Source organism: Danio rerio, chromosome 9, assembly GCF_049306965.1.
Source record: "Danio rerio strain Tuebingen ecotype United States chromosome 9, GRCz12tu, whole genome shotgun sequence".
NCBI classification, from domain to species: domain Eukaryota; kingdom Metazoa; phylum Chordata; class Actinopteri; order Cypriniformes; family Danionidae; genus Danio; species Danio rerio.
Genome location: NC_133184.1, coordinates 49,664,854 through 49,687,438, shown reverse-complemented (window position 1 = coordinate 49,687,438; position 22,585 = coordinate 49,664,854). Strand labels below are relative to the sequence as shown.

General features: G+C 34.5%; 1 protein-coding gene across 23 annotated transcripts in view; it reads left to right on the top strand.

Annotated features, from left to right (window-relative positions):
* Nucleotides 1-22,585, top strand: part of tns1b (tensin 1b) — a 488,173-nt gene that overhangs the window by 49,118 nt on the left and 416,470 nt on the right. For 10 of the 23 annotated variants that reach the window (XM_073913191.1, XM_073913189.1, XM_073913190.1 and 7 more), the window contains exon 1: nucleotides 3,527-3,650. The exons of the other annotated variants lie outside the window; for them this stretch is intronic. In XM_073913191.1, the coding sequence (XP_073769292.1) occupies nucleotides 3,570-3,650 (81 nt within the window). In that variant the 5' untranslated portion in view covers nucleotides 3,527-3,569. Of the gene's footprint in view, nucleotides 1-3,526; nucleotides 3,651-22,585 lie in introns of those variants that run through there. 23 annotated transcript variants of the gene reach the window in all.

Below are 22,585 nucleotides of genomic sequence, written 5' to 3'. Positions count from 1 at the left end.
TGCATTTTTATTTGATGTTTGGTGTAATCTCAACCGAAACACGAAGAGGGGGCGGGGCATATATAGCTGCTCCCTCATTTTATAAACAGCCAATAGGGCTTTGTTTTATCACAGCTCTGCAAATAAGAAGACGTCTGGAAGGGGGCGTCTGGGGGTGTCTGGAAGGGGGCGGAACATGTCAGACACTAACAAGCATTTGATTGGTTATGATTTGATGAGAAACTGAAGTATGAGGTGATGTAAAAAAAATCGTTGATCCATTTAGGCAGAAGTGACTAACTACAAGCTTTACATGTTTATATCAGTTTTATATCTTCTAAGGTAAATTTTGTCGCTGTTTTAAAGCACACTAGCTTATAGATATCCTAAAAATGAACAATACTGATGCTAACACATAAAAAAAAAAACGTTATTTTAATTTCATGGGACTTTTAAGACACTTGTGAGACTGTCAGTTTAAGATTGTACTGTGTTCTGAAAAAAAATAAAATAAAAACATTGTTTTAGCTTGACAGTTCCAGCATAATGATCTGTACAGTTAGTGTGTGTGTGTGTGTGTGTGTGTGTGTGTGTGTGTGTGTGTGTGTGTGTGTGTGTGTGTGTGTGTGTGTGCGCGTGTGCGTGCGCGCAGGAGCGAGATGTTCTTTCCTCAGGGCATCATGTCACACAGCTTTCGCCAAATGAAAACATTGGTTGACGCTCCGGGCGACGGTAAATCAAGCTCTTTTAATGGAGGACGCGCTCACAGAGTGTCCTGTCACAGCTCTGCCCACAGACCTGTTATTTAATACCTGTCTGTGTGGAGAAAAGAACAGCCTCTTCCTCATATCTCTCCTCTATCTGTCTTTGTGTCACTTGACGCTGTATATTCACTTTAATTTAAGCCTAAAACACAACAGGAGATGACGGGGAGGTGTTTTTATTAAACAGGTCTCCTGCAGTTTTACAGTTTTGTTAAATCATTCTGGACACTGGTTAATGGGTGTTTGAAGTTGCCTGTTCAGTTCAAAAATACATTTAATTCCTAGACTGTGCTTATTAGGTGAAAAGTCCTAAATACTGATTGATTCAAAGTATGCATTTTCTGTTGATGTTGTTTTTTTTCATCACAAGGGGCAAACAAATAGATGAATCCAATCCAGGCTCATTCTGAAAGCGTACCACTATATACATTCCTGGAGAATTCCTTAAAAATAGACGTAAAATAGCATTCATTTGTTGATTCTAAAAGTTGAGTTGATTTAAAAAAAAAAAAAAAGCATATATTCATTTATTATTATCGAACCGCCAACTATTCCAGGATATGTTTTGCACAGCAGATGCCCTTCCAGCTGCAACCCAGTTCTAGGAAACACCCATACACTCACATTCACACAAAAACAAAGTATTGCACATGTCTTTGGATTGTGGGGGAAACCGGAGAACCCGGTGGAAACCCAAACCAACATGGGGAGACCATGCAAACTCCACATAGAAATACAACCTTTTGTTGGTGCAATAGCCTAGTGGTTAGCACTTACTTACGGTGCAGTAGCACGTCAGGGCGTCCCGAGTTCAAATCCCGGCTCAAAGACACAAGCTCCTCATAGAAATACAGCCTTCTGTTGGTGCAAAAGCCTACTGGTTAGCGCTTACATACGGTGCAGTAGCACGTCAGGGCGTTTCAGCTTCGAATCCCGGCTCAAGGACATTTCCCTACCGTTCACCCCCCCTCCAACTTCACTTCCTGTCTCATTACTATCCTATCTAATAAAGGCAAAAAGGCCAAAAATAAATCTAAAGAAAAACCTCACTAGATTTCATTGCTGAATAATTTATATGTAATCTACTAGTTAAATAATAACAGTAGTTGTATTTATAAAACAACATGGTTTAAAAATAAAGCACTGTCGCCTCACAGCATGAAGGTTGCTGGTTCGAGTTCCAGCTGGGTCAGTTGGCATTTTCTGTATGAAGTTTGCATGTTCTCCCCGTTCTTCCCAATAAAGAAACTAAGCCGTAGGGCTATGCAATTAATAGAAAATCCGATTTCAATTTTGGCTTCTAACGATTATGAAAAACTATTAATCGAGATAAACGATTATTCCATTATTTACCGCCCCCTTTTCAGTTGTAAACATTTGTTGCTCTTAAAAACGCAAACTAAACCGCATGCAGCACACACACAGTCAGAAGCACGCGGTCAGCATTCGGTCTCATTCGCACACCGAATTCCCTCACTGCTCTTGACTGGAGGACTTTTGTAGCTAAAGTGTTTTTCTTACAGTGAAGATGCTTAGAGCACAGTTTGTTTCATATTTTTTTTCTATTGTATTTATTTCTCTTTCCTTTGCAGAGAGGAAAATAACTGCATATTTACAGTTCAAGTCAGAATTATTAGCTCTCCTGAAAATTAGCAACCCTTTTATCCCCATTTCTGTTTAATGGAAATATTTTTTTTTCAATACAAATCTAAACATAATAGTTTTAATAACTCATTTCTAATGACTAGTTTCTTTTATCTTTGCTATGATGACAGCACATAATATTTGACTAGATATTTTTCAAAATACAAGCATTCAAATTCAAAGGCTTAATTAGGGTAATTAGGTAAGTTATTGTAGTAGTAGTTTCTTCTGCAGACAATGAAAATATATATTGCCTAAAGGGGCTAATAATATTGACCTTAAAATAGGTTTCAAAATATTTAAACCTGCTTTTATTCTAGCCGAAATAAAACAAATAAGCCTTTCTCCAGAAGAAAAAATATTATAGGAAATATTGTTTAAATTTTTTGCTCTGTAAAAAAAATGTGGGAAATATTTATTTTAAAAAAATTCTCATGAGCGCTAATACTTTTGACTATAGTATATAGTAATCGTTTTGAATAATCATGATTACAATTATGACCAAAATAATCATGATTATGATTTTTCCCAAAATCGAGCAGCCCTACTAAGCCGAAGGAAATCAAACTAATAAATGAATGTTGTTTGTCTACATTAGTAAAACATCTTTCATAAAATTGGCGCTGTTATTGCTGTTGAAGTTCTGTGTGGATTTTGTTGCAAATAATACTCAGCGTTATAATTGTAAGCCTGATATAATACGTGTTGCTCCTCGCTCTCGTTATTGAGCTGTGTTGTTGTGACAGCAGCTCATGATGTCTTACACACTTCAGCTTTTTGACCTCCTGCAGTCCAACACGCTCATTAGTTTCTGTTGTGTTGAACTTGTAAATAAGGCCTTCTATTCTCATAATGTCATGTCAGAGCTGCCGGCGGGGGTTTCGGCGGTCTGCAAATCTCTGTCAATGATCTACATAGATGTTAAAACTCGTCTCTTTAACTGTAGCAAGGCTCCAGTTAAACTTTGACCTCTGAAAAAAGGCGTGAAGGAAAGAACAACAATGTTTAGGTCACTGCGTGTTGGAGAATCCCACAGAAAAAACGTGTGTGCAAGTTTGCATGTGTTTCCTTTCCATGGTTAACAATGCAGCTCAGGAAATATGTCAGAACAAAGGCCAGACATCCAGGCTCTTGTTGTCAGTGTGTGGTGGGATTCGGTTGTATGCAGGAGCCTGACTGTATATGCTTGAGTCCAGTTCTTCTTTGGGATTAAATATTCGGGGGCTAACAAGACGAGTCGGTGAGATGATGTCCGGCTGGACGGTGAGTTTGCTTGTTGACTTCTTAAATTCTCTGAGGTACACTTAAATAAAATGGTTCATTGCATTTGGTAATTTTTTTTAGGGTAAGTGGTTGTAAACAATTTGTATGGGCTGAATTTAATTGAGCTGAATTCAGCTCAACTTAATTTGTTTGTTTATATTCAGTCCATATAAATTGTTTGCAACCACTTATCTTAAAAACTTTTAGTGTATATATTTAATCATTAATCTAATCTAATCGAAATCCATTCAATAATATTTTTTTCAGTGAACCCACAAGACTTTGTGGAATATAATGGGATTTTAAAAAAGGTCTATTCCGGAAATTGAAAGTCAGTCAATTGTATATGGAAAAAAGTAATGGAGTATTATGGATTTTTCACTGCAAAAAATGCTTTGCTTATTTATAAGATTTTATGTAAATATTGTTAAATCAAGATGCTTTTGTGAGACTAGCAAAAATATTAGCTTTTTTTAGGAGTAATATGTCAAAATTAAGCAACTTTTTTCCATGAAACAAGCTAAATAATCTGCCAAATGGGCTCAGCAAAATAATATTACACTGTAAACAATCAACTTTGCCAAATGAAATGAGTGTAGTTAACTCAAAACTGACTGAAAGTTAATTCTACTCATTTGAAATGAGTTTTGAACTCCATTAATGGAGTTTTGAACTCCATTAAGTTGAAGGTAAAGAGTTAATTAAAATACCTCATTACTTCAACTTAAATGGAGTAAGTTCACAGTACTCATATAGATTCCTTTTTAACTCAAATGGTTTGTAGCAATCGGTTTCCTCAAATGGTTTGAGTTGCCTTAACTTATTGGGTTTTACAGTACTCAGTTGATTTAAGTTTTCTTCATTTTTTGGGGTTTTTCTGTGCTCACATTGCTTCGTTTACTCAAATAGATTAAGTTTACAGTAGGATTAGTTTTTGAAGTTAAATGGTTTGAGTTACTTTAACTTTTTTGTTTTACAGTGTAGGATTACGATTATTTCATTTTAAGGAAAAACTTACTTAATTTTGACTCATTATTTCTGAAAACAAGACAATATGTTTTGCTTAAGAAAATAGTTTAGTAAATGCTTCTTGATTTGACAATTTTTAGATATTTGGACTAGAAACAAAACAAAAATTCAATTTTTTTGCCAAAGTTATGGAATATCATAGATTTTTCACTGCAAAAAAGTTCTTTGCTTGCTTCGTGTTTTTTTTTTTTCATGCCATTACTTTGACAAAAAAAAAAAAAAAAAAAAATATGTACAATTCTCTGACTCTAAAAATCCTCACTGAAAAAAAAAAATGCTTTTCTTCCTTAGAGTTTTTTGTTTTGTTCCTGGTCCAAATATCTAAAAGTTTTTAAATCAAGAAGCATTTTTCTTGACAAGTAAAAATTATGCATATAATGTGTAAAATGATGTGTCAATATTAAGCATGTTTTTTTTTTTTTTTTCTTAAAACAAGATAAATAATATGTGCCCATGGGCAAGTAAAATGATTTTAAAAAAGATTGTTTGCTACCACAATGGCAGATTATTTAGCTTGTTTATGCAAAAAGTCACTTAATATGCAAGTATGTAAATATTCTTAAATCAATAAGCATTTTCTGGTCAAGAAAAGAAATATTGTTTGTTTTCAGTAATAATCTGTCAAAGGTGAGTTTTTCCAAGCTAAATAATTGTAATTTTGCTTTGAAATTAGATAGTTTTGTATATTTTAAAAAGAAAGTCACTTAATTTTGATTTTTAATTTCTGAAAACAAGACAACATGTTTAGCTTATGTAGAAAATGCTCCTTAATTTAAGAATTTTTAGACATTAACACTACAGAAACAAGACAAAAATTCTTAGTAAGAAAAGTATTTATTTTTTGCAGTGTGGGTTTTTCAATTCTATTTTAGGAATTAAAAGCCAGGGAGTTATTTATATATTTTTTATCCAAGTAATGGAATATCATGGTTTTTTGTTTGAGTTTTAAATATTAACGTGTGTTTATCAAATTGTTTTTTTTTCTATAGCTTGTGTTCTTAGCATGTTGTTTTATATTTTGCCATATTAGGCTATTTCTCAGTGCCATTTTATTTCCTGCTTGTTAAGCGGCAGTCACTTCTCTCTTCATCACACTTAAAGGAACAGTCTAATAATGAAAGTACTGTGGCTGTTTTTTGTTTGTTCGCTGCTCAACACAAAAGCTGGGTTTTTTTTTTCTTTTCTTTTTTTCTGTTTATCGCAGATTGTGGAAATTCAGCTTTTAGTCAGTGAAATTTATGGCAAATTTAATTTAATTAAAATTTTTGGCTTAAAGTGGGAACCCTTTTTCTGTACTGGGATCATGGAGTCTTGCAGACATTAAGGGATAGTTTTTATTTAAAATTTATTCTCTCCAAGAAGTGGTTCCAATCCAAGCATTTTAAAGAATTTAAAAATCGGTAGCTATTGACTTCCATACTAGAGAAAAATATATACCATCGAAGTCAGTAGATACTGGTTTCCAACGTTCTTCAGAGTATCTTGTTTTGTTTTTACCAAAAGAAAGAAACTGATAAAGGTCTGTAATTGTTGGTAGAATTTTCCTTTTTGGCTGAACTGTCCCTTTAAGATTGTAAGAATTGAAGCCAAAATGTGTAAAAGGACTGTTTAAGCCAAAGTTCGGACCCTGTTTTGAAAATGAGGATTTTTAAAATTTGGAAAAACAATTTTTTTTGTTTTGGGAAAAAGACAATTCACTCATCAAAATGTATTAAACAATTATCATGCTCAATATTTAATATTGCTTGAAATGTTCTTGGAGGCTGACGTAACTGTGTGTTATTGTTTGTTTGTTTGTAAGTATGTAAATGTACAATACTTTCTGTAAAATGTAACCTATACACATACAGTACATGAATAACAGTGCTGAAAAGTGATCAAATGACTCATTAGTATTATTCTTAATCAATGGTATTTAAAAAAATTTACATGGAGATTCAGCGAGTCTAGAAAATACTGTATTTTACCAAACTTTTTGACCACATTGTAGTCTCAGTGAATGGATTGATAAAGAATAGGGGGATTTTTTTTTGATACATGCAATTAATGGCCAAATGATAAGCTCTCCTAAAACTTTCTGTTCTTTAAAAAAAAAGTCCCAATTGATGTTTAATAGAGCAAGAAAATCTCCACAATATTTATATTTCTGTAGCTCACTCAAGATTTAGTTTTTTAGATATTTTTTAACTTGCTAGTAACCTGCTAAAATAAATAAAATTATGAAAATGACATCAGGGAAAAGACAAAAGAAATGTGTTATTAAAAATGAGTTATTACAACTATTATGTTTTGAAATGTGTTGAACATATTGTCTGTACATTAAACAGAATTTGGGAAATATTTAAAAAATGATTTAAACATTTTGACTTTGACTGTATGAGCAAAATAATATATTAAAACAGAAACTTTTTATTTTCTATTTCTGCAGTTTAGAAGGCTTCGTGTTAATGGATTATTTCATAACAAAAAATATGGCTGTAATAATACACAACCCATGGGTAAATCTCATTCCCTCTGGCTGTGTTTTTCACTCTAATCAGACTCTGGATCTGGTAGGAAAAACTAAACACAAAGTGTAGCCGAAACAACGGCATGTCCTGACCCGTCAGTGAGGTTTTGCTATGGGACAGAGATCCAGTGAACCATAAACTAGTGACGTGTTTCTGTTTACTAAAGTGGCCAAAAGCCTTCAATCATTGTTTACTTCTTGTTTGTCTGGAGAGGATGAGCTTTTCTTAGTTTTCCTGTAGTTTCTAAATGTGTTTGTTAGCGGATGGGCTGAATCTGGTGACAGATCATTCAGATTAAAAAGGTCAAGTTACTAAAAATAAAGTTCTGGCTGTTTTGCTGTGACAATATACACACATTAACAATATAATGATGTGCACTTTTTTGTGAAGCTCCTTCGGAATGATAGTTACTTTGAAAAGTGCCATACAGCATGCCAGTAGCTAGCCTGGTAAAAGGGGTGGGGGTTTTTATTCAAAAAGTGGACCTTTTAGCAGTTATTTGCCTCATTTTTTTATTTATGAGATCAAAATACTGCATTTTAGTGACATTTAAGCCCTACATTTTGCTGCCATATCTTGTTGGATGGTGATCATAACAACACTTTTTGACGTACCAAAAACATTTCCTAAAAATTTTGAATAAAGGTAAACTTTGCAAGGCAAACTTTATGTATGGAGCACAATTTTACAAAACTGTAGTTGATCCAAAGTGCTTTACAATAAAACAAAAATATTCAATAAATAAAATCAAAAACAAAACTTGTATTAAAAAAAAAATATGTGTGTGTGTAATAACTAAAATACAGATATGAAATAACATGCATGCGTCACTCAAAGGCAAGGGAGTAAACATATGTTTTTAAGTTAGATTTAAAAAAAAGTATTTAATGGTGGAGAAATCCTGATGCTCAAAACGAGACTGTACCAGAGCCTTGGGGCTGCGACACAGAAAGCTCGATCACCTTTTAATATGCAGCGAGATTGAATGACAGACAAAAGAAACTGGTCATAGGACCCTAATGGCCTATATGGCCTAATGAGTTCACAGATATAGACCAGGCAGAATTGTAGATATATATATATATATATATATATATATATATATATATATATATATATATATATATATATATATATATATATATATATATATAAAGATACTTATTCTTAAAAATACAAATTTATGAGATCATAATCATTAGAAAAAAAAGGAATTTGTTAGGTTTTAAATTATACATTTTAGCCTATTGTCATTTATCAGGCAAATAACAAACTGGCCAGTACATTCAGCTTTCCTCAATCAGAATTTGTGATGCCAAATTTGGCACGGCGTGACTTCAGAGTGAAAAAAAATGGTCCTTAAACCGTTTTCGATGGGTTATTTTCACAATTTATTATGGCATAGCAGTCAAAATAGGATAAATGAGCTCATATAGGGGACAAAATCTGGACCTTTGAACCACCCTAACCCTGTGCCCAACCCCCCCAACCCGGCTTATGAGTCTGTACAAGTAAACTTGAATTGGATTGAATTGAGTTTTTGAGCTCAAAAATAGGCCTGTCACAATTATCAATGTATCGCACAACACATGGACATGAGTATTTACTATACATTACTAAAGTATATTTTCATGTGGGTATCTGACAACTGAAAATAGATCTGGTTGCAGATATCACAGCCTCTGCTACTTTTTACCTTGCACTTTTTTGTTAACATTAATTATTATTTATTTATTTAGTAAATGCTTTTTCACATTCTGATTCCAATGCCTGATTATTAAATTGTTAAAATGACTATAATTAAATGAAATATTCAAAAGAATAAAACATAGGGCTCTATTTTGACGGTCTGATTAAAACGCAGGGCGCAAACGCTTTCAGGGCGTGTCAGAACGCATTTTTGCTAATTTACGGACGGGAAAATTCACTTTGCGCCAAGGCACATGGGCTAAAAGGGTTGAGTTTATTTTCTTAATGAGTTATAGGTGTGTTTTGAGAATAAACCAATTAGAGTCTCATCTCCCATTCCCTTTAAGACCCAGCTGCGTCGCGCTAAGAGCGCATTCGCTATTTACAGGACGCAAAGTAAGTCTAAGTGGAAAAAATGAGCATTTCACAAGCAAACAGTTAACAGTTTTTTAACAGAAAACTGTTAAACAGAGCATCTACTGCGTGAGAATGAGAGATAATGGATCTACTTTCACTTTCGCTCTTGGATAGGGAAACCTTTACGCACAGACATCAATTAGCCTATAAATAATTAATTTAGTTTGTTAAGCGTAAATATTTGTTTCAAAACTATTTCTAAATTCAGTTCTATTTTCCAGCAAACGAATAAATGAACAATAATAACCAAGTGTGGTCAAAAAACTGAGTTATTTCCAAATACACCTGCCATGCCCCATATGGTCTAAAACCTGACAGGTGGGCAAATCTAAGCTTGTTTTTAATAAAACAAATATAAATATGGATATAATAAATAATACTGCTAATAATAATAACATTATACAAATGCAAATTGTTATGAATGAACTGAAAAAGCCTCCCGAGATGAAGAAGACATAAAAGCAGTGATTTTTTTTTTTCATATTTATGTAGGCTAGAAAATAATATGTTTTGTAATATTTTAATCCTTTATATTTATATTCTATATCTATTCTTATTATATCCTATATAGATTCTTAATATTTAAATTTTTTCATATGTAAAGATATTTGCCTATTGCTCTCTTGTGTGTATTAAGCAGTGTGTAAGTGAGGCAGAACTCTGCGCCAGAGTTTAGACCGGGTTAGTTTTGGTCTAATGAAAAATCTATTATAGTTTCTCAAAATAGCAACGCACCAGCGGTCCCCCTCTGAACGCCTTCCTTTTTAGACCAGAACGCCTATGGATGCACAAATGAGCGCTAATGCATTTGCTATTCAAACAGCGTAGCGCAACGCCTCAAAATGACTCTTGCGCCAAGCTGAAACTAGCAAAAGACTATTGCGCCGCGTCTTGCGCCACACTGCGCCGGGTGTATGATAGGGCCCTAAGTGTTCTTTGGAGGAATTTACTTGCATTATGATGATGTGATATTATATTTTCATTCTGGCATTATATTATGAGTGGGCTAAAATGGTCTAAAATGACACTAATATTGTTTATTGCATATAATATTGTATATTGAAATATATATTGGTGCAATATGTCTTTCAACATAAAATAAACATCATGACAGACCTATACAAAAACTACAAATCTCTGTAATTTATGTAATAGAAACATGAGAGAAGCAAAGAGAGGAACTTAAGTGTTTGTATCTATCATTTAAAACTGTATATGATCAAAATAAACACAAGTTTTGTTAAAACATCTTTAAAATGAGCATTAGAAGAGTCATGCTAAAGTATATTTGTCAAATATGGTCAATCAGCTTTATAGGCCTACTGAACTGCACTGCGTTAATGTATTGCATACAATCACAGAGCTTTCATTACAGTATAAAGCTAAGTGTTTTAATAGGAGCTCTTTAACTCTGTGTGATGGTAAGTGAGCTAGAGTTGCTCATCAGCAGCAGTGATATGATTCAGTGTGAATCAGAGGATCATTGTGTGTGGAGGTTATGGTGGGACAGCTTTAACTGTGGCCTGTGGCGGTGTGTTGCTGCTGTGTTTCAGAGAGGACAGTAATGAGATTAACTTCTCTTGCATAAAACACTCCGCTGGCAGCCTGAGGACAGACACCGCAGTTATGAATACAGTAGAGGCAGAACATAGAACACAGTATTTATATATACAGTACAATTTATCAGAATAAAGCAAACACCATGCCGTAAATGTGTTTATACAACAGTTCTGTCTGGTTCTCGATTCTGATTGGCTGATAGCCGTGTGATATTCTGCAATATCAGAACTCGCACAGCCTCCTCACCTTTCTGTATTACTCCACCAACGTATAGAGTGGCAGCAGATCTATAAACTCACTACAGTTTACCAAATATTGTAGCTGTTTTGCAACATAATGTACTTTTGAGGGTTTTTTTTTTTAGGTGGGAATGTAGTTATTTAGATTTCAGTCATGTTTTTTATTTATAAGGATAGTGTCTATTTTAAATATATATATATATAAATCTCTATCAGCCTGTCATTGAGCAGAGCAAAGACGGTTGATGTTGTCCATCCACAAGATGGTGACAAAGACCACATAATAAGCCATTATAGGAGAAAAACTCGTATATTCTAATTACAGCTGATTAAATCATTACAAAACTGGTAGGTGACTTTCTAAGTCGATCTCTCTCTTTTGTATGCTGTAGTGCTGTATTTATACTATAGTAATTGTAGTGTATTGAGGTTGAAATGGGACTCTATTTTAAGTTGGCTGGTCTGTATATCCCTGAGTTACTTTTTGGTTTTGGTTTCTCCTGTTTTTTGTTACTGCAGACTAGTTCAGTAAAACGAAAGAAAGAAGAAATTGCTGCATATGTTTAGCATTTTTCCTTATCCCAAACACAACAGTAATATGATAGTGTTTGCGTTGGCTTTTTGGGGGTCAATTATTGTGATATCCCGATTGCAACAGAGAAATACTTTAGACTGTAATACTTTGGTGAGATATTTCTGTAGACTGATGGCATATCATGCTGTTCAGCTGTATAATCTTTAAATGTGAGAAAAATCAGCTGTTTTGTCATCACTTTAGACATTACGCTAGAGATTCATTCAAATACTAGCTCTAAAGTGATGTTAGTGAATGAGCAATGGTTTTTGCTGTTCTGACGTCAGCTGCAGATGTGAATGAATGTCAGAAGAAAGTAGTTCCTCATACAAAAGGGTTTTGAGAGTATGTCAGGGCTATTCAAATAGTTTGTCATGGGGGCCAGATCATCTAACATATCTTTTATTTACACTGAAAGCTATGCACAGCTGTTTTATAAATAAATAAAGGCTATAACTTATAAATAACCAATTACAATTGTCCTCAGTTTGCATGTCTAGCATTTAGTAAACTAACTTTTATTTAGGTTTATTTTGTTTTAATCAGTATTAATAAAAATTTTACATTTTTTTTATTAACATTTTTTTTAACTTGATAGCCATTTTGATAACATTTCACAACATTTTTGTTTAGCTTTTATTATATTTCAGCTTTTAAATTTGTGTCATTTTAATTTAATTGCATCTTAATGTCATCTTAATGTCATTTATATAACTAAATTCCTAAATGACAATAAAATTAGGGCAGGTCAATACAAAAATATAAAAAATAAAATCTCGATATAATGTTAGCATTCGGTATCGATAATTATTAAATACTTTTTAATCAATCCATTTAGGAATATTTGCATTTTTTATTTAACCCCTTTATTTTAATTTACAAACATTACTAAGGGAAATAGTTTTAATTGTCAAAAACTATAAAAAAAATAGCTCATCTCTTAAGTCTTATTATAAAATAAACATAAGTGTTAAAGAAACTCTTAAACTTGATAAATAAAATGTTGTGTGCAATGGTAAAGTGTAAAAACTGAACAAGCCATCAATTCATCTCCGTGTAGTTGGCACCCCATAAAAACAAATAATCCCCAAAATTATGCCATTCGTTTGTGCTATGTTTGTGCCAATTTGTGCAGCAAAAACGAACGTTCGTGCTGGTTTGGGGTCTGAGATATTAAGCTTTTTTTTTTTTTTGACTGTGTGACGTCACTTACCACCCCATGTTGCTCAAACGACTTCAAATCAACACAGGTCGTTTGTGCTCGATTTTTGCTGGTTTGTGCCATTAAAACAAACACTGTATCTGTTTTCCTTGTTTAGATAGATCAAAATATTTCGGTAGCCAAGACATCACTCTCCACCCCATTTCCTCTAAATCGCATCAAACTGGTGCCATTCATTTGTGCCCAATTTGTGCTGGTTTGTGCCGTTAAAGCAAAAACTTTGTCTATTTTTGTTGTTTAGGTTATAGCAAAACTTGTGCTGGTTTGTGGCGTTAAAATAAACACTGTATCGATGTTGTTTAGATATTGCCTTATCTAATATTTTGGGATTGTGACGTCACTCTCCATCCCAGATTTTCTAAATCGCACAAAACTGAAGTCATTTCTTTGTGCTGAATTGGTGCCGTTAAAATAGACACTGTATCTATTTTTATTGTTTAGATAACCAAAATATTTTAGGAGTCGTGACGTCACTCTCCAACTCAACTAAATTGCACAAAACTGGAGTCATTTGCTTCTACTGGATTTGTGCTGGTTTGTGCCGTTAAAATAAACACTGCCTCTATCTTTAGTGATCAGATATAGATCAAAACACTTCAGGAGCCGTGACGTCACTCTCCACCCCAGATTTTCTAAATCGCACAAAACTGGTGTTATTCCCTTGTGCTTGATTTGTGCTGGAAATTTTTTCTTGCATTGAAATGATGAAAACAGATACAGTGTTTGTCTTAATGGCACAAAACCAGCACAAATCGAGCACAAACGACCTGTGCTGATTTGAAGTCGTTTGAGCAACATGGGGTGGTAAGTGATGTCATACAGTCCAAAAAATAATGCTTAATATCTCAGACCTCAAACCAGCACAAACGTTCATTTTTGCGGCACAAATAAGCACAAACGTAGCACAGACGAATGCCGTAGTTTTGGGGATTATTTGTCTTTATGGTGTGCCAGTTTCATGGAGGTCATCACTCCCTATTTGCGTTCAGCAGACACATAACTAATAGCCTCTTATACTGAAACTGCATACCAAACTTTTTTTTATCATTATTGACTGTTGTTCGGTCAATAAAAACAGATATTGTTTTATCGGCCCAGTCCTATATAAATTACAAAGTGAATTGTAAATGAGGAGTTATTTTACCGTTCACCATCTTTAAAAGAGTAAAATGCTGCTGTAGCAATCAAATATTATGTCTATTTGTTTAATATTTGAACATTAAATCTTGTAAATTGTCTGAATATTGTGACGTTTGTGTTTGTGTGTGTGTGTGTGTGTGTGTGTGTGTGTGTGTGTGTGTGTGTGCGTGTGTGTGTGCGTGTGTGTGTGCGTGTGTGTGTGCGTGTGTGTGTGTGTGTGTGTGTGTGTGTGTGTGTGTGTGTGTGTGTGTGTGTGTGTGTGTGTGTGTGTGTGTGTGTTTGAGTGCGTTCCCACAGTCTCTCTGCTGATCCTCCATTCAGTTTCATCCTGAATAAACTCACTTTCAGACACTGCCGCTAAATATCCTGAGTGAAGACACTTCAAGAGGATATTCTTGCCTGTTTTCCTCCTCTTTTGCCTATTCTTTCCCTCCTTTCCCCTCCTTTGTGTCCTTTTTAAAGGCCCACACAGAAATGTTCAATTTCCTGACAAAGGGAGCCCAATTAAAGCTTGATTGTGGTCCGGGACGCTCCGGCTGATCCCGTTCCTCCTCCTCCTGTTTTCTTTTCTCTTTCTCTCCTTCAGTCTGAATGTGTTCACTGCTGATAAATGAGGATTTGCTTCATATAAGCTGTTTTAACTTCATCTGCAAGTGAGGATGATATGTATGCTCATTAGGCTGATTAGCAAAAGTAGTTCCCTCTTGCAGATTTTTTTTTTTAATCACTGAATAAAGCATTTTATTGTTGTGTTTTGTGTGTTTAAATGCCAATCTCTCTTTCATTCATTAATTTTCTTTCAGCTTATTTATCAGGGGTCGCCACAGTGACAGTTTAGGACAGTAAAGTACATATATAAAAGGATTTTGGAGGAGAAATAAGTGAGTTCAATTAAAATAGGAGAGTAAATACCCTGACAGATTAAATGAGTATACTTAAATAAGAGGTACAGTATATGCTATATATACTATTCATTCATTCATTCATTCATTCATTCATTTTCCTTGAGCCTAGTGCCTTATTTATCAGGGGTCGCCACAGTGGAATGAACCGCCAAATTATCTAGCATATGTTTTACGCAGCGGATGCCCTTCCAGCCGCAACCCAGCACTGGGAAACATCTACACATACTAATTAACACACATACACTATAGGGAATTTAAATTATTCAATTCACCTAGCACATGTGTTTGGACTGTGTGGGAAACATGCAAACTCCACACAGAAATACCAAATTACCCAGCTGGGACTCTAACTATTGATTCTTGCTGTGAGGTGACAGTGCTAACCACGGATCAACAATGCCTCCCACCTATCTCTCTTTTATGATGCATAATAATATGAAAGAAAAAATATATGCCAGAATTTTATCTACAATTTTATTTTATTAAAAAGTTTATTGACAATATTCAGTATATATTTAAGGATTTATTTATGTGCGTTAAAATTAGTTATTTATTTTTCAATTTATATTTAAAGTACTTATTCACTTTTTTTGTTGATTTCGGTTAGTCCCAAAGACTTTTTATTTCTAGATGTTATTTTCTTTTATTTAATTTTTTATGTTTTCTATTTTACTTTTATTTTTAATTTTTATTTATTTTATTTTTAAATATTTAAAAAAGTGTTTTTTCAATTAGAGGAACTTTTTTAATTAATTTTTTAAATGGTTGTTTTTATTTAAAAAAAAAGATTTTTATTTTATTTCAGCTAATTTGTTATTTAATTTTTTTATTATTATTATTATTTTTAAATCAGACGAAGTATTTCATTTTTTAGAACCAAATAAAAATATTTAATAACAATAAAAAACTTAATTTTTCAAAGCGTCTTTAAAAGCAGCCTCTCAAACATTTTTGCGCTTTCAATTTCATTTAACATCAGTGATATTAACTAGGTTAATTAGGTTAACTAGGCAGGTTTGGGTAATTAGGCAAGTTATTGTATAATGATGGTTTGTTCTGTAGACTATCAGAAAAAATAGCTTAAAAGGGCTAATAATTTTGACCTCAAAATAATTTTAAAAAATTTAAAACTGCTTTGATTCTAGCCAAAATAAAACAAATAAGACTTTCTCCAGAAGAAAAAAAATATTATCAGACATACTGTAAAAATGTCCTTGTTCTGTTAAACATAATTTGGGAAATATTTAAAAAAGAAAAATAATCCAAAGGGGGTTTAATAATTCTGACTTTATTATATATTATATTTTTCAAATTGTTTTTTTTTTTTTTCAATTAAGAAAAGTATACAGAAAAAACTAAATTAATATATGTGGCTCCTGATGATACACTGTGATTATGAACTGAAGTCAGTGGAGGAAAGTCTTTTCCTTTCCATTAGCACTGGACGCTTTCTTTTAAACCCTACTGACCCTATCATATCAATTTTGTGTAAACTATACCTTTAACACTGCCAGCAGTATAAAGAGTGTTTCAATCAATCAATCAATCAATCAATCAATCAATCAATCAATCAATCAATCAATCAATCAATCAATCAATCAATCAATCAATCAATCAGCAAAGCACGTGTAGGCTTGCCAGATCTCTACGTTTCTCTACTGACATCATTAGGAATTATGAGCAAGATTTAAAATGCAAAAACGAACCTCCTTTTTTGCTGCGCACACAGAATATGGCTTATTCTGGAGGGAGTCATTCATTTCCATGAGCGAAAAGCATGTTACGGGACCGAGTGTTACGCTGGCTTATGGTGCAGTGTTTATAAAAAATGAGCCTTAGGACACACACATGCCTGCAAAATGTAATTTGATTAAGCACAGACATACTTACTGTTTTTTTTCCTCGCAGAATGCTGAGCAAGTGTAATGGATGAAAACTAACATTCTCATGCTTTACCTTGTGTGTTTGTTGGATGATTTGTTTAAACTAATTGGGCTAAAGTGCAATGATAAGGATATTTTTGTGTTCAGTATCAGTAGTTATTTCAGAGTGGAGATGCGTTTATCTTTCTGCAGCCTACACTGCGGTGCGGGACTTAATGATACTTCATTTGCTGCTGCAGATCTGTTGTGGATGTTGTTGGAGTATTTTTTCTGTACTGCAGAACAAGAGGAAGATCAAGTTCCAGGTTAAATGATTATAGGTTTTAGGTTTATACCACAATTTTTTTTCTTCTTCTTCTTCTTCTTCTTCTTCTTCTTCTTCTTCTTCTTCTATTTATTTATTTATTTATTTATTTATTTATTTATTTATTTATTTATTTAATAATTATTATTGTTAATTATTATTATTATTATTATTAGTGCTAGTATTAGATATTATTATTATTATTATTGTTATCATTATTATTATTATTATTATCATTATTATTATTATTATTAGTAGTAGTAGAAGATATTATCATTAAGTATTATTATTATTATTTTTATTAATTATTATTATTATTATTATTATTATTATTATTATTAATAATAATAATAATAATAATAATAATAATAATAATAATAATAATAACAACAACAACAACCACAACAACAACAACAACAACAACAACAACAATAATAATAATAATAATAATAATAATATTACTGTTAATATTAGTATTAGATTTTATTATTACTTATTTATTATTATTATTATTATTATTATTATTATTATTATTATTATTATTAGCTTTTATTATAATAGATTACACTTATTTCACCAAAATAAAATATGATCATGCCTTGATTTTTAATTATTTAATTAGTAACCACAGTAAGGTTTGACTGCTTATACAAAAGTCTTGTCACTTATCAGAAAAAATGTCTAGTATAGAATATAAAGTCATGATGCAGTGGAAACGGAATGAATAGTGTGTCTGACTCCCATGAGCTTGGAGGACTGCATCCACACATCTCTGCAATGACTCAAATCACTTATTAAAAAAGTCATCTGGAATAGCAAAGAAAGCGTTCTTGCAGGACTCCCAGAGTTCATCGAGATTCTTTGGATACATCTTTAATGCCCCCTCCTTCATCTTACACCAGCCATGCTCAATAATGTTCAAACTGGTGACTGGGATGGCCAATCCTGGAGCACCTTGACATTATTTGCTTTTAGAAACGTTGATGTGGAGGCTGAAGTATGAGAAGGAGCGCTTTCCTGCTGAAGAATTTGCCCTCTCCTCTGGTTTGTAATGTAATGGGCAGCACAAATATCTTGCTACCTCAAACTCTTGATAATGCCATCCACTCTGCAGATCTTTCACACCCCCCCCATACTGAATGTAGCCCCAAACCATGACTTGTCCTTCACCAAATTTGACTGATAACTGTGAGAATCTTGGGTCCATGCGGGTTCCAATAGGTCCTCTGCAGTGTTTGTGATGATTGGGATGCAGTTTAACAGATGATTCATCTGAAAAACTTACACTTGTCCAAATGATCAACTTCAAGTCAAGTTATTATTTTTCTTTATTAATATTATATTATTATCTCAGGTAGAGTAGGTTAAACAAGTTAAAAAGCCTTTATTATCATGGCTATTATTTAACAAATAAATAAATTAAACAGCACTCATGTACACCACACCTACACTTTTCGGCAAAACTTGCCTTCATGACGGAGATGATAAATCATAGAAAACAAGATCTAGATCGCTATCTAGAGAACACTATCAAACAGACTTGAACTTTGGTAAAGTAGTTTGAATGACTATTAATTAATTTATAGCCAACCTGAAATATTTAAATCTTGTTTTCTGCATTATAATTCATCTGCAAAACAATGTAAACTTGTATAAAGACGTGTTGTTTACTTTAGTTAAACTATTGTTTACTCTAGTAAGCTCATCGGGTAGATTGACCGTTCACTCCAGGGCCTCCTCTTTTTTTTTTACTCTCAAAAACAATGACTTTAAAACAATGAAATCTAAGCCCGGAGTCTCTCCTGATTTCCCAGAAAAGCTCTATTCGAACAGCAGACATGGTTCTGGTTTTTGTTTCTGGGATCAAACAGGAAGCCTCTCTATTTGCTTCTCCACCCAAATATCTGTCTTCTTTTCATGTGGGACACTATCAGAGCGAGTGCAACTCAGCCGACTGTGTTTCATGTCCCGAAGGCACATACGCACTTATCATTGACTTAATGGAAAATAACACGACTGTCAGCATTGCAATTTTCCCACTTTTTAGACCAAAGTGTGAAATGTTCCCTGGAAAACAGGACACAGGAGAGACCCACCCAGGCCGAGGTTATGCATCCACACATTTGCAGATTTCCCTCGTTTTTTTTCCTCATGTAATTTCCAGAGTCGCATCCGTTATGATTTTATGACTAATACAGACTGTGAGTGAAGGGCTGGCAGCTGATGGAAATCTGTCCAGAGACTCCACTAATGGAAATTTGGTTAGCTTCTTTTTTTTGTGAGGAACTAATTTGATATGGACATCTGCAGAGAGTGACAGTTTTTTTTTTGTGCCAGAGGTGGTGCACATTTGTACAAGAGTATAGGGATTGGCATGCAATGTAAACCTGCTGAATTAAACCAAATTATGTTGGTAAATTCAGCCTGATCTCACGAGAATATGTAGTATTTTACGTTTTGCCAGTTTTGGGGCTAACTCGTACAAATTCGTACTAGTTCAGTTCAAGTGTGCCGCAAGCCTGCGTTTGAGTGAAGGTCTCGGTTGTTAGATCGCCCCCTGGGGGCTGGCTGCATTACAAGTCATAAAGCCCGCCTCCTCCGTGTTAATGAAGGAGACTTGAGCCCAAATAAAAAAAATTATTACACTTGCAATAAAATGTCCTGAAAGATGGTTCTGGTCGATTAAGGCACTGGTTATTGTGCTGAAATAGGTGCAGATCTTCATTTTTGTAAACAGTTTGTTTTTAGCAGTAATTTAATGCTGGGCGTGTCATCGTGATTGACAGCTGTGATTGACAGTTTCTCAAAGCAGCGCGTCTGAGCTTCAGCAGAAGACTGAAGTGTTATTATTCGATTTCTGTGTTATTTTACCATGACAAAATGAGTTCAGCAGTAAACTACAGTTTCTGACATACATGATCCTGGTGGAACACTGTTTATTCGCTAAGGTCAGGGCTTTTTTCGGGCTTTATTAGTTTGCTGATACACGCCTAACCACCCAGATAGCAAAATACACTAGGGCCAGTTCCAGCTAGATTCTTGCCTGTTGGAGACTTACCCCTCAGAGCTCAGACTGACTACCTCTGCTGGACCTACTCCGGATGCCTGGACTCACAGCCCGATTCCAGTCCGAGTCAATCGAGCCAGATGCGGCGGCCGAGCGAGCCGCGCTGCCGCATGCGAGCCGGAATCAGCCCGCGACGCCGCGAGTAGGTTATGCGCTGCGGCCCGGAGCTGGCGCGATTGAATATATAAAACCCTCATATTTGTTAACGTTATTACATCCATTTGTGTTGATATGACAGCAAACGCATGCTGAGAAGTTCGGGGGGCGTGGTTGATTTTACATAAAGCGTTTGGTTGGAAGCTCGACTCCGCTCATTTTCGCGGCTCCTCCTCTGGCTCCATCAGACAGTCCTTCTGCGCATGTCAAGGCTCCAATTTCAGCAGTCTTTTGCGACAGTTTGTGCCCGTCAAGCAGGCGTTTTGCCCTCAAGGCGTTCAATGGGAAAGGGGGCTGTCGCGTCGTCCATATTTTTTACAGTCATTGGTTCAGTCGCACGAAATTGTACGATTTTAAAAAGGAGGCATGGCACGTAAACCATGCCTGTAACCAGGGGGAGTTCGGGTGGTTCGAAAGAACCACCCATGGCCAAAAGGTCCAGAATTTGTCCTTTTAATTATTTTAAGTAATTTAATATTACATAATATATATATTATAGAATTAATATAATATATTTATAGTCAATATATATTCAATATATATTCCCGTCACTTCAGAAGGTGATCTGGGATGCATTCCAGATGAAACTGGACAGGTCTAATTAATTTTTCAGACAAAATTAATATAAACAAAATAAATTATGACCTGGAGAAAATCTGACCTGCGCCTGAAACACCTGTTTGTGCGCTTTTACGGCCAAAACTCTATTAAAACATGTTTACTTTAAGCATAGAACTCGTGTTTAACTTTTCAGGCCTGTAGCCAGGAGGGTTCGGAAGACCTACCCCTCACTGACAAAGGTCCAGAATTTGTCCCATACATGAGCTTAGTTGTCCTATTTGGACTGCTATGCCATCATAATTAAATGAAAATGATCCATCGAATAAGGCTTTAAGACCAACCGGAATCCTCTTGTTGGCTTTTGCTTCAGTGGCACTATAATCTCATGTAAGAGAAGTCTTCTTTCACTACTGTATTGTTTTTAAAAAGAGAAAACTTTTTACAGTTAACTTTTATTCTAAATCTTGCTTCTTATTTCTGAAATAAAAACGAGCAATAAAAAGGTGTGAAGCACCCGAAGCGGACTATATTAAATTAATTTAAATAATCATCTATTGTTGATGTCCAGGAATTTTCAAATGTGCTTTTTTTTTTTTTTTTTTTTTTTTTTTTTACCAAAGAGAGTAGAAAAAAATTTTATTGGCATTTTGGAAGATTGAAATAATATAATGTAGAAGAAATTATACATATAGAAAAAAAGTCTGTAAAATAGCAGAAAACATACTGGCAGTTTTTTATTACAATGTTTTTGTATCATAATATACAGCACTGAGATGTAAATACGATTAATCTATGAGCTAATTCTGAATGGCATTCCACTGTATTCAAAAATTTTATTTATAATGTGTTTGTGTTTTTTAGGGCCTACTCACACTTTGCTATCCGTAACGTGCCTAAGCCCATTTCCCGGATCATTTGATAAGTGTGAGTGTGCTGAATGGGGCTCAGTTTACTTGGGCTTTACGCTTTTTCACGCGGTACGCTTGTGTGTGAGTGCAAAACACGCCAAAGCCCGAAACTGAAAGCGAGACGTGACTTTTAAGTGACTGTTTCATATGGATTTATTAATCATTCTTACTGTTCAGTGAACGCAATCTGCCGTAGTTTATTAAAGACGCAAACCCCTCACTGCACAACAGCTGCACCTACAGCAAACCTCCTCATTCCTGCAGCACGAGGGCTTTATTATTGTTTATGAGCGTCAAAAGTGGCTGATCTGTTCGGCGAAATAGCTGACTGCATCATCGATGACGTAAGTGTGCCCAGGCCCGATTGTAATGTGAGTGCGGGCCGTCGGGGGAAACGGGAGGGGGGACAAGCCTCCCGTTGAGGAAGTTTTTGTTGAGTTTAAGTTGTGAAAGTTGTGTATGCTATAACGCGCTTCACCTTTCGCGGCCTCGCAGATTCGCAGATTTTTTTTGCGCAATTTGAGTTTTTTTTTTTTTTTTAACAGCGTATAGTGTTCTGTGTCCTGATTGGCTGTCGAACATTGTCAATCAATCTCCTCCATGTCTCCTGTACAGTACAGAATGCGTTCAGCTGGCCCAATTATCAGCGGCTGTCTGCAGTGCCCAGCTATGATTTGGGACACTGTTCATAATTCTGCAGCACCAGAGAGCGCTGTCTAAATAATTTCCTTTTAAATATCATGGAAATGTGCACGTGCAGTGTGTGTTACT